This window comes from Atractosteus spatula, chromosome 21, assembly GCF_055471065.1.
Source record: "Atractosteus spatula isolate fAtrSpa1 chromosome 21, fAtrSpa1.hap1, whole genome shotgun sequence".
Taxonomy (NCBI): Eukaryota; Metazoa; Chordata; class Actinopteri; order Semionotiformes; family Lepisosteidae; genus Atractosteus; species Atractosteus spatula.
This window is the reverse complement of record NC_142726.1, coordinates 13661374-13676810: the sequence shown is the minus strand read 5'-3', so window position 1 is coordinate 13676810 and position 15437 is coordinate 13661374. Positions and strand designations below refer to the sequence as shown.

General features: G+C 43.9%; 1 protein-coding gene across 1 annotated transcript in view; it reads left to right on the top strand.

Annotated features, from left to right (window-relative positions):
* The first annotated feature begins 4003 nt into the window (after positions 1-4003).
* elmo3 (engulfment and cell motility 3) overlaps positions 4004-15437 on the top strand; it is a 33419-nt gene continuing 21985 nt past the window's right edge. Inside the window, exons 1-6 of the mRNA XM_088938721.1 lie at positions 4004-4133; positions 8709-8863; positions 9818-9858; positions 10757-10829; positions 12034-12084; positions 14740-14909. Of these exons, the coding sequence (XP_088794847.1) occupies positions 8786-8863; positions 9818-9858; positions 10757-10829; positions 12034-12084; positions 14740-14909 (413 nt within the window). The 5' untranslated portion in view covers positions 4004-4133; positions 8709-8785. The remainder of the gene's footprint in view (positions 4134-8708; positions 8864-9817; positions 9859-10756; positions 10830-12033; positions 12085-14739; positions 14910-15437) is intronic.

Genomic DNA, 15437 nt, shown 5'->3' with positions numbered 1-15437 from the left:
AAGCCATCTCTCCTCGTTTACTATGAGATTTGTGAAGATAACATGTTGTGCTATTGTATAGCTGTTTGATTGTATTGTATAGTGGCTGCAGTTCAACGGTGCATGTGAATTGAGAAATAGAACCGTTTTTCACTTCAAGGTACTTCTCTGCCTTCTGACTTGTAAACACGGGCAGAAATACTCTTCCTGATTAATCATATAAAAGTAGTATCAGATAGGAAAATGGAAACTTGTGCTTCTGGTGCGTAATGCAGAATACAGAAAGAAACACTACTGATTTAATCATTGTGTAGCACTTAGACCCCCAAGATGTACGATTTTCAAATGACCTCTTTAAGAAGGATAGGTAAATGCAAAACCTAAATTCTATTGCTTATTTCAAGTTTCTTACTCAATTGGACTTGTGACTTTTTTACAGCACGGATGGACATAGCCGACATTTATAATTTACTATCTTTCAGCCCTTCCACTGCAGTCCCTTGAGATACATCTGAGTAAGCACTTCCTCCTTGTTGAAAGGACGTGGCGTGTATGTACAGATGAATTCAATCTGCTGAATCATTGAATTTACCCCACATTATAGAAGCACTTCGGTGATTATTTCCAATTAACTTTCTGCTTGCTGTATTTTAGGAGGTGTAGCTGTGTCTCTCTAATGTTATTCCAACCTTTTGTTGTAAAATTGGCCGTTCAGTCTCAGGCAGCTTTCTGACGATTCTTTTTGTCCTAATTGTGAAATGTGTCACAGTATGTAGCAGGAGAGGTGCAAAACTGTGCATCTAAATTGGTTTCACAGCCCCCTTATAACTATCCAAATCTTACCTTAAGTACCTTAAGTAAGTTGACCGATGTCCCTGTTAAACAGGATTAAATGTTTGCTTTCATGTTGCAGTGGAGTGAATTCCATTTTACCATGCTGGGCAAAACAGCTGATCTGCATCGGTCTATAACGATCCATTCGGGCATGGAAGAGAATCTGAACTGTAACAGCTATTGCAAGCATTTGATCTGAAGCATAATGTCACCTGTAGAGCAAGTTCAGTGTGCTGATCGTGTGGCTGTAGACTGATTGTGCCACAGCATGCACACATGAACCAGTCTCCTCCCTTTGGGTCTAGGTCCGTTCTCTTACCTCTTATACATTTCAAGTCAAATTGCTCATGTTGACTTTGTTCTGTTGATTCAGGTGACTGGAGCTTCTGAGAGTTTGCGGGAGACTGAATGTTTGTGTTTGATGGTGCCAAAATAGTGGCGTAGGTGACACAAGGGAAATCTGTTTGGGTTCAGCTTATGCTGTGGACTTTGTTTGCAAAGTGGGGGGAAGGAAAGTCCTGCGAAGCAGTTTGCTCAACTCCAGCATGGGTTGGCGAGTTAATGACTGAGTGTTAAAACCCAAAATTTGAAAAAGCAACGCGCCTGATTGGTCAAGCCATGTACTGTGCTGGGAAAAGGGCACATTCATTTCTAGATTTTTAACAAGAGAGAAATTTTGTGTGTGTGCCCTTACTCATTTCCAGTGTCAGTCTGAGGCTGAATGGGTACACTTTGCTTATAGCAGGAAATACCTTATATGTTTACAGGGACAGATTGAAAAAAAAATGAGTTTGTGATCGAATTCATCCATCTCAAAGAGTACATCACTGATTCTGACCCCTGAAGTGTATTGCCATTTTACAGAGAAACTTGCCTTCCTGTTTGTCGTGCTTGAAATTGGAAACAAAGCATTAATCAAAAACCACTCATCTGGACCCTCAGTCTCTTCTGACTTCATAAGGCTTTTTTTTTTGTAGCTAAACCAGGCCAACTGATTAAACGTAATAATTCATATCATATGTTTCTTAAGCCTTGTTCTTTCTTAAGTCTCATTTTCTGCTATGAAACCTCAAATTCACTTTACAGCATGGCCAGAGGCAAAGTATTCATTGATCAAAAGACAGCTGTGCCAAAGTCTGGAGTTGTTTTTGTTCTTTCCAGTATTCCCTCAAATTCAAAAAGCTCTTCTGTCGCAAACTGCTTTTTTTTAGTCTTCACGCTGAACTGCTTCTCATTAAAGTAAACTGTACCTCCATATGTACAGTACACAGTAAAAATGTGTTTTACAAATTACTCAGAGTTGACGTTCATGGTTTTAAGGAAGCACAAGACTCATTTGGAAAACGAAACGTTGATTATTGGTGACTGGGGAGGAGGGTCATCAGTGGTCTTGCAGTGAATTTTTCCTAAGATGTGGTATAACTGCCATTTTTTAAGCTTTGGCCAGTCTCTTTTTGCTTGTTTTTGTGTCATTGGTTTCTAATATATTGTATATACTGCCTACTGTTTTTGGCTAAGTTCTGAGTGGGTTTATCAGTTTTAAATTCATAGGTTTGTTTTATACATCTCTGCAAGTGTGTGTGTGTGTCCATGTGCGTTTGAGTCCTTGTCTTTAACAAAATATCTCTTACATCAGCCCTGCAAAATATCTGTTCTTTGAAAGTCCTGTTTTTTACAGCATCTAACTGCCTCTCAGGAGCAGTTAGTCTGTTAGCTGCCCAATTTAAACAACATTAGTTTGATTATTTGTGTAAAATACTCCTGTGTAACTGCTTATTAATTGCTTTACCTGTAACACTTTTACATGTGTGTATGTGTCTTTGTACATTGTCCTTCACTCAGTGTGCTTTTTAAACACTTACTGTAGATGAGTTCAGAGGTTTTTGATGTATTTGCAGCTTTTAAAGGAAGCACTGTTCTGTTTATAAACAGTAAGCATTTATTTTTATATTTGTGGAATATGCATCAAAATCATTTTTATATTAAAATCTTCAGAGGTATCAACCAAGTCATCTCAATATAGCACTTTACAAAAGGAAACTGATGTTGGCAGCACCTCCTCCACTGGAGGGTAGAGTCATTCCACTGAAGCCTTCAATGTCCAGGGAATTCTTTCTATTTTTTTAAACATTCAGGTTTTTAGAAGCTAAAGTATGTAAAGGAATTTGTAACAAACTGGTTCGCTATGCCTAGTTATTCCCATTCTATGAAAATTGAATAAATTTTACAAAAACGAAGGGTTTTGTGTGTTATCTGTTTACCAACCATTTGTTACAGTGTGCTCCTATTGGTCTTTCCACTGGTACATCCCTAGGGGTGAATACAGTATTGCTGACTTTTTAGTTAAAGCATTGGGTGTGGGAGATCATGCCTTAGTGTGAGACTTCGTGGGCTGCTGTATCTTGTCCGAGGACCTAACTGTTAATTTCGCCTTATTGGAACCGACTGTCCTTTTCAAGACGCCTTGCAACGAGTCCTTGAAACTGAATCTGTTTAATGAGGTAGACGACAAGGGGAGTTCATACAATAACTTGACATGTAGAAAGGCGCTGTCAGGGAATTATTTCAGGACCTGGAGTCGAGGAACAAGTGAAATCTCGGCTATACTGTAGTACATTTAAAACTGAAGACAGGAGCCCCTGTTACACTCGCACCTGTATTTTTCCAAGTCCAATTATTAACTTCAGTTGTAAGCAGTCCGACTGGATTTTGTTGGTGGGATTTTATAACTTTTTAAGATCAGCAGCGTCGCAATACTAGAGTTCAGTAAGACCGAGGTCATGTAAAACCAAAAAAAAAAGAGATGAATAACCTTCGTTTTCCCCTTTCTGAGGCAAGGAAACAAAAATGTGGTAATGTATTATGGCAAGAGAAGGTAAACCCTTCATGTGATTTTTTTTTTATTTGAAAAAAAATGGGACTATCAAGCAGAACATAAAGGAATTTAAAAAAATGTTTAAAGCTTCCCGAAAACAAAACAGGGAGGGACTTAAAAGACGTAAAAATGGGTGAATTTTCTAAAAAACGTGAAAGTTGGGGAAAAATACTACTTGACCACCCGTTCACATCTCGCTCCAATCCCTAGTGGAAAATATCAGGATTCCATGCGACTGGAAAACACTCCCCTACAGGGGCGGAGAGCGCACTAGTTACGCGTTTTCAACCCGGAACTGTGAAAGAGTGATCAATTACTGTACCTTGGAGTTAGCAGAGTTCTGCACTCCCGAAAGTTTCTCTGAGTGTGGGCTGGAGCGGACCAGGAGTGATCTGGGCTCGCTTTTCCGCGGATATCCGAGGGCAGTAAGATCCTTTTGATCCAGGTAAGGGGGGAAAGGGAAGTAATCGGGAAGGGAGCGCGCTGCGCCACAAATGGGGGGGTTTCTTTTTTTTTTCAGCTGGCCAACTTTTTTGAGCCTCCGTGTTTTCGTGTGTGTGCATGTGTTCCAGAAAGTAATGGCCTGGGGGTGGATCTCATTCCAGAGGCCAAATAACCTGTTTTTCCTCGTTGCTACTGTATCTGATTTTCAGTTGTTTTCTAACGAGAGGTAGCGGTGCGGCTCTCCAGGAACGTGCCCGAGTCAAGACGTTGTAAGATTGTGGCTGTGGAGCTCTGGAAACGCGGCTCTGCGTTTTAAAGGATTTCAAAATAGTTTCAGTTTTTGATTACCTTCGTGGTGTTTGTAATTTACTGTATGTTGTTTGTTTAGCGAGTAAAGGGCACTGGAAATATCTGTATGTTCTTAACGGACAGAAATCTGAGATTACTCAAGATATTTTTTCGTTTCTCTCTTACCCATTTTTTGTCAAACAGTTCAGAGGTAATTTCTAGTTACTTCACTTGCTGCAAGACTTCACCACATACCTTTAGCGCAGATCAAAACCCGTCTTTTAGCTCTCCAGAAAAGTAGTGCTAAATGTTGCATTTTTTTTCATGTGCTTTACTGACTCTAACCCTGCACCCTTCAAGACGAATCGATGAGTTTTGGGCCAATTAAATCAGGTTTAAGTACTAACCTCGAATGAGGTATGCCATTACGTTAATTGCCTTTTCGTTAAAGGCAAGATTATTTGTCGCAGGGCAAAAATCAAGTCGCATTTAATAGGTCAGCCGGATCATGGGCTTTTGGTTTAGAAGGCTGGCAAAATCTGTTTTAATTGAACGTTGATCACTCAGTGGTCATGGCAGCCGATTATTAAATTGCTTGAAGTGGGATTAACGATTTCCTTCCAAGTGGTCTGTTGTTTCTTGTGGAAATGTGACACGGAGGCACTTTGTGTCTGTGTACAGAAAAAAAACCCGAAAGTTCACACGGTTCTGCAGAGCTGCAGCCCAGCCGCATCTACAGCTTCGAGAGCGCAGGAGGTGGGCCATGCGGGGGGGGGCTGTCAGGGGTCAGAGGCCAACAGAGACCTACGAATTCTCCTTTCTGACTGCAGCCTTTAGTCAGCCACAAGTCCATGTTACAAAAAATACACCCCACTCCCCTGGTTGTGCATATTAGAGCCCTCAAAGGATTAGCAAAGATTTTCTCTGACCATAATTAACCATAAGTCCATAAGAATTTATCACAGTTGAAGAGGTTTAGGGATCATTGTCAAGGGTTAAATTAGTCAGCTATGGTGGACCTTCGGCATACACAGGGATTTAGACTTAATCCGGAAATCTGGATACTGAACGTAGCAGTGGTGTTTTGCACCGTTAAAAAAATATGGTGTATAGATCATCTGTGTTGTCCTCAGTGAAACCTTTTTCTGGTTTTCTTTCGGTGAGCGTCCGAGCATCTTTGTTGTTGTTTCAAGCACCAGGCTTTTGTTGTTAGGTAGTTAGGAGTGTTGCTATCATGCAATGGAAGAGCAGTACTTTTCCCTCTGGGTAAATTGAATGCCAGGACAGAGGAGCCTGGTCAGTGATTCATTTGGGCCAGCTGCAAAAGCAGGTGACTGTGGTCACAGATGGTTTTGGTGGCTCACAAGTGGCCAGCTTTCTCTAAAATCCACCAAACAACCCTACTCTTGTTTGTAACCTTTCAGATGTTCCTATATTCAGTTAAGGGCTTGGGCAAGGGCACAATTAGGAGGCTTTTGGTGAAAGGGTCTTAATGCTACATTAGGCTAAGTGTTGAACCTCATTCGGAAAAGACTGCTCGTCTAATTGTAAAATATGTACTGTAACGAGTATTGTGCAAGGAAACGCTGTATTAAGGTGCACGGGCTGGTCTTTTAAGGAAATGAGCTCATCCTGGAGGACAGAGTGACTGAACTAGCATGTAACACCTTTTAGGCTGTGTGTTTCTGTGATTATAAATTAGGGGTGAAGAGAATCTCCTTTCTCTCAGTTCATATTTTATGTTTCCTCTTTGGCCTCCATCCCTTTGGGCTCACAGATTTCCAAACAAGGTAGTTCATGTGAGAGGAATGGAAAAAATACTTAACTGTTTAGGGACATTTCTGTGCACAGGTCATATGGCCTAGCTTGCGGTTCTAAATCTTTACTGACTGTTTTATTAGCCAGTCTGTTTGCAGCTTTAGCTGCTGTTAGGTACTGAAACTGCTTATTTCACATCTCCCCAGGAACCAGTATACTGCTGCTTAACCCCAGCTCGACTGTGCCTGTTCAAGCTGTGGCATGTTACAGGATGGAGCTTATAGAGCTCGGGTCCCTGTTGGTGCTGCATTTCGGATTTTGATTTTATTTCCTGTGATCCAGGGACATGCTGTGTTGTGGATGAAATTCTTTAACCTCGTTTAATGAAAAGCAGGCACCTGGGCAGGATAAAAGGAATCAATTTCCTTTATGCAGAAGCCTCAAAGGCTGAAATACAGTACATGTGTGGGCAATTTAAGATGGATTAAATACCCTGGGCCATGCAATGTTAGTTGGCCCAGCCATAAATGGAAGGAATAATTAAATGGTGATATCTGCTTCTGTATTTCTCTCATCGTTTGGCCTTGTTTTGTAATGACCATGAACAATATTTTCTCACTGTAATGTTTCTACTAAGTGTTGTAAAGACACAATGCAGCAGGGCAGTGGTTTTCTGCTGTTATGTTGCAATTTTAAAAGCATTTTTTCTTGCATTAGTTGTTCCTGCCTTTTAAACATTACCTGTTGCTTTGACTTGCATGTGTGCTGCTCATCGTGTGTTTATTGTGGAGTTCAGTGCCCGTCTCTGGTTCAACAGAATATGGAGGACAGGCTGTGGCCATTTCTCGACGCTGATGTGCACACCTAGAAAACCAAACAAAACTGCATTAGCTGAAAGTTTCCTGGTTGGCAGCAAATGAGAATTTTTGCACATGCTTTCCTGGCCCTGCTCTTACTAGAACTGTACTTAGCTATTGTGTAGGGAGCAAAGTTTTGGGAAGTGTTCCTTATCAGCTCACAGCTCTTTAATTTGGGTAAACAAAACTTTAAACAGGCAAGTAGATCAATTCAAGTCATCACTGAGCATCACAGATTAACAGCTCAATTAGAATCTGTGTTGAGAACCACTGGCATCATGAATCTCTAGAAAGTGTTAGTGTTTGCACAGGTGCAGTGCAGTGATCAGAGTCTCTACATTTGTAGTGCAAGCACTTCTCACTGCCTGCCCAGATTGCTGCAGCCCAGGCAATGGCTTCTGAACATGAGAAACCTGTTGAGTTCTTCTACAGAAAAACTAAAGAGGAACTAGTTGGGGTTTAGCTCATTATGAAAAATGAAAAATGAAAAGTGACACAGAGTTAACCTCCGCATTGCTCACAGAATAGAGTGGTGCCTTCACCTTAGAAAGTCAAACATAGTGCTGTCTTGTTCTGTGGGCGCAGTGATGGTGAAACAAGAGGGAAGTATACCCAGCACATGTGGTGAATGTCTCTTTAAGAATTCAACTGCACATTGTGCCAATTGAGCCAAGTTCGATGCTACAGAAGAGAAATAAGGAACCACAGGGAAGAGTCGGTAAACTGGGAAATATTTATAGGTTCAGCACTTTGACGAGTCAAATTTACAGAAACAGAAATAATGAGGTATTTCAACAAATTGCATAAATATTAACACAATTTCCCCTGAAGGAATAAATGTAGGCCTATACAAGTGCTTACTCTGTCCACAGTTTATAAATAGTTGGTCTCTTTCTCGCTGTTGCAAAGTCATCCAAAGGAATCCTCACCAAAAAGCCAAGTTACTGAGATCATTCGGACTGTTGTTTTTTTAAGACTTGGCTCTCTAAGCTGCTTGATTTCTTGATGGTTCTGTGTTCATTCCCTCAGGTGATCTCCGGAGTCTGCCTGGTCCTCACCTGGAGAAAACTGTTGGCCAATATAACCCAGTAAATGACTGAACACTGACTCAACATATAATAATGAGTCAACAAAAACACTTCAGAGGATTGTCAGTTGTAGTATGAATATATATGACAATTGCTCCACCACTTTTCACTTTTTGTTACGTGTAGGCTTGTGCGTAAATGGCTTAGTGCTGTGGGGATTCTGTTAAGGTGACCTTCTTTTTATACCTCGGTCCCAAACGTGTCCTTTGTTTCAGGTGTTGCAGTGTCCTCTGTCCATGTCTAGGGAGGTGTGGTGGAGGAGTAATACACAGTCCAAGTATCAGTTCTGATTGATGCTACAGGCCTTCTTCAGCGTTGGATGCACTAATGGAAGATCCACTGTAGCAGCTTCAGCTTGTGTCGTAACTATTGCAGCATCAGCAAGGTGGATATGAAGCACTCGGGCTGTGTCTGGCCAGGACACGTTGCCTTTCGAATGTTTATAAGTTCAAATGTCAGGGGTGAACATCTGCCATCGGCCAGCTCGTTCCTCTCAAGCGTATGCAGGGAGTGAAGGGCTAAGCGTGTGATGCTGTGACTTCGGATGAGGTTGGGTGGTTTGACGCTTGTGTCTCCTGTTCGCAGGGTACGTCCCCCCTGGCCCCCCGGCCCCCTGCTGTACCCAGCCAAGCCCGGGCTGAACGCACGCGCAGGGCGCCACCATGCCTCCTCAGAAGGACATCGTGAAGATCGCCATCCAGATGCCTGGGGCCTATCCCCAGCTCATTGACCTGGACCAGGTACGGATTCCCCTTACCTGTCGGCTGCCCAGGAGAGAGGCAGCATATGAGATCACGGCCTTGGTCAGGCCCTGCACTTTGCTGATTGAAGAAAAGGTTTTGCCCGGGTTTCCAAGTGACTCGCCCAGTAAAGGTAGTTTTTGCCCGCTATCCTACCCCCCCTGCGTCTATCGTCATGGTTATGCACGGGCAGTGCTAGTTCGTAATGAAAGCACACTGCACAAATAAAGCACACTGCACAAATAAACGGCTCAAGATTAGACCTATGGGCAACAAGCGAGCGATGCTCTGTAGCACACCCCCAAAGCCTGGCTTCTGTAGTTTCACTTCCCTAATCCAAAGTCCCAGCAGAGGCGTAGGCAGCGTGGGCCCTGACACACCTACTCCCTGAAGTTCAGTCCCTACCGTGGGACGCGGTGTTTGCATCTCTGGGGAGAGGGAGCTGGCTGCTCTGCCTCCCTGCCCTGTAAGTGTGTCGGCAGCCTTTCTGTGAGCATCCGCCTGGAGCAGGAGCTCAGCCGGGTGGATGTGCAGTTGCACCAAAGGAATAGCTTGTTTTTGTGGCTTCGGCTGAGGCCTGAGCAGATCAGTCTCAATGCCAGCCCTGTAATTGCTTCAACCACACTGCAACCCACCAATTGCAGGGCAGCTGTAACAAAACACGGAATTCTCCTGCTTTCCATCAAAAGGCTAATGTTTTCAAATTATTATTTATAAATAACCACTCGTATGCATGCAAAGTCGGTGTCATTTTTGCTTTAGAGCAGCACCATACCTGAGCATAGAGACGCGACCATTGAAGATCATGCAGTTTTTTTAAATGTCTTTTTTGGTGAAATTTGAGACTGTGTCTCAGATGTTTGTTATTTCCCCATAGAAGTGAAGCAGCAAAAGCAACCTGTGATTAATTTATGATTTGTGTGTCCCAAACCAATAAGATTTCCTCTCTTACAGAAAAAGCCACTGTCAGCAGTCATTAAAGAAGTCTGTGATGGGTATGTATTATTCATATGTTTTATTCTGACTTCAGAAACTACGTATCTGTGTTTCCCAGGACTAAGGGCCTCTACAAAATCCCCAGTCGTATATAAAATTATTGGTCATTGTTCATAACACGTTCATATATAAATAGATCTGACAAGAAATGTGAATGGCCTCATGTGTCTTTCTCACGGGTCAGAAAGCTGACCTTTCAGTATTGCAGCGTGAAACCTGCTGACAGGCCGTCTATTGCAAAACCAGCGAGAATCTGGTAGCGATGGAGCTGAGTGTCCCTGTTCAGGAAAGAAATAAAAGTTAGTTGAGAATCGCTGTAGTTTGTGGCCTGCCTTGTCTTGGGTGAACGCACATGGGGAGATCCTTCTGGTTGGCTGTGTCCTGTCCATTATTTCAATTCAATTCAATTCAATTCAATTCAATTCAATGTATTTTTATATAGCACCTTTCACAACAAGGCTGCTCCAAGGGGCTTAACAATGCAATTGACAGTACATTTTGTCAATACAGAACAGAAGACAATGGAGAGGAACCAAAAACTCCTTAGCAAGGAGAAATAAAAAACCTCTGGGGGTCCAAGGTCAACTGGTTGCCCAACCCCTTTGGGCATGCTAATATAGCTAAAAAAAGGAAATGATGAGGGTATTAATCCATCCATCCATCATGTCTTCTGTGTGTTAGTACTCCATGCAGATCTCTGTAGACCAGTAAATTGCTCCTAAACCATAGCTATATTCACGATGTCCCTCTTGGATCCATGGCAGTGATGCAGCGGCATCCGGACATGTGGGGAGGAGAAGAGGATAGTTATTATTTCACCAACAGAGCACAGGGAAAGCCTCAGTATTTGAGCCACCAGTCCACCCCTCCATAACTGATCGAATTGCTTGTCGACAGGTGGAACCTCAGTGGCCCTGATGGCTATGCGCTGCAGTACGCCGATGGCATCCAGACCTACATCACTGAGTCGGTGAGAATAGGGCCCCGAGGTTTTTGAGCAATCGTTTTCCTTTGCAACAGACATCAGTGTAGCCTCAGGGCCATGGGCATCCCTGTAATGTCTATACAGCTTTCAAGTGAGCTACTTTATATTTCGTGTGGAAAATGAGGAAGGGGGACCCCACTCCCAAGGAAACTAAAAGATTAAGGCCTTCAAAGCAGACATCTTTAACCCCTATTCTGGAGAGCCCCATTCTAGAAGGATCATCAGTTTCTGAAAGATTTGGGCAGAGATCATTAAAACTGTTAACTTGCTTAAAGTAATTTAAGATTATTTGATAATTTGGAAAACAAATAAGAATGTCCCTCAGTGTTCAAGAACCCATTTCCTTAATTAAACAAATTAATTCCTTAATTGAGAACTTATAAATATCTCCCGTCCTTAGAAACAGGAGGTATAGGTGACCTAGAAGATTCATAGATTGGAGCTCTCCAGGACCGGTGTTTGAGACTCCTTCCTTAATGGGTCAGACGTCTTTTAAGATAATCAATTTGAGAGGATGTGGGTAGAGGATAGGGCTAGGTGGGCTGGATGCACTGTGTCAGGACCTCACCCCTGCAGAATCTCATGATAATATGTTGAGAAAAACTGTGCAGCAGAATTTGGGCTCGACCAGGTATCTCTAGCCTGCTAAACAAAACAAAGAAACTTAAGCTCTGTCCGACATATAATTGGTTCAGTTGCTTAAACAAAATGTGAGGTTCTCTCAGCGGACTGTGGTAAGACCCAGTTGCAGTCCTCGCCCAGCCTCTGTCTATAAGAGGTGCAAGTCACAGCACAGATCCTATATTGGCTGCAGGAAGTGAAACTGCAGCTTGTGTTCTGACACACCAGGCAGCAGCGCTGGGCAGGTGTGGGCAAGCCTTCCTCTGCCTTCTCTACCACATTCCCTCCTGAGTCACGGCATGCCGTGCTTGGGGGAGAAGGAGAGAAGAGCAGCAGATTGACGTGACTCAGTGCACCGGGCTGTTGTGCAATAAGGAGCCCTTTCAGAATGCACGGAATGTGGGACCCATTCCGGCAAGTTGATTTCCCCATCGTTTGATTTCCTTTTTCTAAATGACTGCATTCACGTTTTATATGAACGTCTATGTGCACGTGTGTGCGTGCTAAGACGGACAAAGATGTTTATGATAAAGAGTGTCCTGAAAAGTGTGTTTCGTCTGTGTCCTAGAACCGTTTGGACATCAAGAATGGCAGTATTCTCCGCCTCACCAAAGCACCTGTAAGTCAAGTGGGCCGTTCTCCGTTAGTTTCTGCGTTAGCTGGGTACTCTCAGCTTGCTGCTCACTGATTTCAGACAAGGGACAGACTGCACCAGCTGTGTGACCTGTAAAAAATGCCTTCCTAATTCCAGTCCTAATTAAAGTCAACAAGCTCGTAGATTTCTTTTAATAACAAATATGGGTATTGATGTGCAGAACTCTCTGGGTCATCCTGAAGAAGGCTGATCTTCCTGTTATGTTTTTAATCCTAGGTGACATTTTGGAAACAATGTCTCCACCCAGTACGCTCACGAAACACTTCCTCTCATCCCCCCCTTGGTGACCCGCACTTGTGCATCATGCCTCTGGCCCTGCTAGAAGTGAAACAAAAGCATTATTGTAGCCACAATTTCTTTATGAGAGGCTACAGTTTTGCGTATGTGTGGGAAAATAGATTTTACACAGGAGAAGTCCAAATACCCTTTAGTCCCTTGCAGATGATAATATGGCTAAGAATCTTACAGTTTGTGCATCTGGACTGGATGTATCTCTTTTCTGAATTGCTAATTATATGCCGCCAAGTGCATTTTTGTCAATGTGGGAGAGCTGCTGCTGTAATGTGGCGTAGCAAATTTGTCTCATATTTCTTTCTCTGAGAAAGTTAGTTAACATCGGCATGATTAAGTACCATTTGGCACCATGTGCTGATTAGTGACACCTGTTGGGGCTGGGAGAGCCTGGGAGGATTGATCCATTTAAGAGTTTTCTGAATTTCAGTGTAGATGCAGTGCGTAAAGCTTGCTGCCTTTCACGGAGATTAAAGAACAGGGTTCACCCAAGCATTTGTTTCAAGAAGACAGGCGAGATGCTGCTCTGTGCTGCGCCTGGATTTGGTGTACAGCCAACTTCTAAAGGAGCTATTCCTGGCTGGAGTTTCGACCACCCGTTCAATGGGGCTGTTCTCCCTCATTGTTGCCAAATTAGGGAACCGACTGAGTCCAGCCAGTGAATCTGCGTCCCTCGTCCCCCCCCACCCTCCCTTCCCCCCAGCCAGGCTTCGTGGGAGGAACAAAGAGCTGATGAGATGAGCACAGCTCCCTCTCTCTCTTCCTGTGTCCACTGCCTTAGTCATGAACACTCGCACAGCCCCCCCCCCAGATCCAGGGGCCAGACAAGCATGCCATCTGCTGTGATGCCAGCCCTTCAGAGCTGGGAGTGCTAGTGGTGGCTGCTCCAGATCGTGATCACACCCACTGCCGCCCACTTCCTCCCACACTCTGATTCTGTGATCTGTACGGGAGAGCCCTGGCTTTCTCTTGTAGTTCCCTCTTTTTGTTCATCAGCACTGTTCAGTTCGATTTTGCCCCGTCTATTGCAACCTCACGCTGTTGTACATGTCCACTTTGTCACGACCGCCAGCCAGCTAAGACCAACTCTTAAGCGATCTAATCAGCACCAGCAGCGGGTGATTATTAACAAACGCCGCCGCACGAGTTAACCCACCTGCACCGTGGTACACAGTGCTATTCATACCATCTTAACCTGCTTCCCGCTGCTCGGTATTGAGTCTACTCCTTGAGAGCTCTACCTGGCGTTTTTCCCCGTACCTTGTTTATTCTGGATATTGGACTCCCCTTCTGCCTTTTCGACTTTGCACCTCGCCTCTCGCCTCGGACTGTTTACCACCTGTGTTCTCCCCGGATTACGACTTACCTTACGCCTTTTGACCACGACCTTGCCCCTTGCTTCGGATTGTACGCTTTCTACTCTCTTCCTGGTTGCTGTACACCCTTTCTCCTTTAGACCACGTACTCGCTTATCGTTTTGGATTGTTCGCCTGCCTCATCTACTACCCGTGCCTGCGTCTGCACAGGATCCTAGTATCTCCCCACCAGTGATTCCTAACACACCTCCTCGGTTCTACAGAAGGAATGAATTGTAAATGACGGCCGTTTCTGTCCTAGTTTGAGTAAACACTGCGTACGTTATCAGAGTGGATTTAAATACCGAGGAATATAAACAGAACTGTTTGTGGAAGTGATGTGAAAGCTGCGATATGTTCATGGTACCCACCTCCCACACATTCTCATACTCTCCCTCCCTTCATCTCGTACTCCCTATCCTTTCCGTGGCATCGCTGCTCAGTAACTCTCTTCCTTCAGCGGTGACTGACAGTTGGACCCATAGGGGAAGCACTGACAGAGAATTTAAAACAGTTCATGGAAACTATGTGGAAGTACATTTTACAGTTAAAACTGAGAGTTGTGGGAGTGTGGACCAAGCTGCCCTACTGTGTTGTTGAAGCCAATACCCTGGCTTCTTAGAAGAAACCACTGGATGAGATACTTAAATTAGTTAACTACTAACTACCAAACAGGCTAGTAGGCTGAATGCTCTCTTCTTAGCTGTAATCTTTATGTTTTTAAACTATGAGTGGCCTACCCTGCTTCATGGAGGGCAGCATGGACTTTTGTCAATGTTTTTAATCTAGGCCATTCCTAAGGGAAATTATCCAATTCTTCATAATTGGTGAAAATTCATGTTTTGGCTATTTAATAGCTTGTATTTATTAGAAGATGCTGTGTCTTTAAAACATATAGGACTTTGACTTCCTGCTACCAAACTGGAAGAATTCTGGTTGAAATCACTCGTTAACGCCTGCTTGTCTGCCTCAGGGTCGCTATGCTGAAGAACTCTTCAGGGGCATCCAGAACTCGGACTCCGGCGTGCGCTGTGACTCTCTGAAGCAGCTGGCTGCCGTCTCTACCGATGTCACCTTTGCCCAGGAGTTCATCAGCCGAGACGGGCACTCCCTGCTGGTGCAGATCGTGGAGAACAGCAATGAGTGAGTTGTGTGCATCTTCCAGATGGGCTGTGTGGGCAGGAGAGAGCTGCAGGAGGGGACCGTGCAGCCAGACACAGGTCGTCCATGCCAGGTTCTGCAGCTGCTTCTTTCTCAATTCCCTTTCGCTCTTGGAGAGCTGATCTTTTCTGGCTGCCATGTCTTGGGAATCAGAGGGTGCTAAGTGCAGGAAGAATGAAAAACTCTGAAACAGGGTGACCAGTATACTCCAGCATCAGTGACATGTTGAGGCTGCTAACTTTTTTTAAAAACATCAACATTATACTCCCTCCAGCTTGTTCTGTATCTTGTTTCTTCACAACTAACACCTTGTTCTTGCAATTGTACATCTCTGGCGGTCTCTTTGATTTGAATAATAAGCTTTGAGCTTTGATGAATATTTCTCACTGTAATGCGATCCTGGCTTTCCACAAAGCAAGGACGGGTGAGGTACCGGCTGGCAGACCATGACCTCACTCACTGTCCCATTTAGTCTGCAGCAGCTAGTCTGCCCCCGAGGGAAGTGTGTGT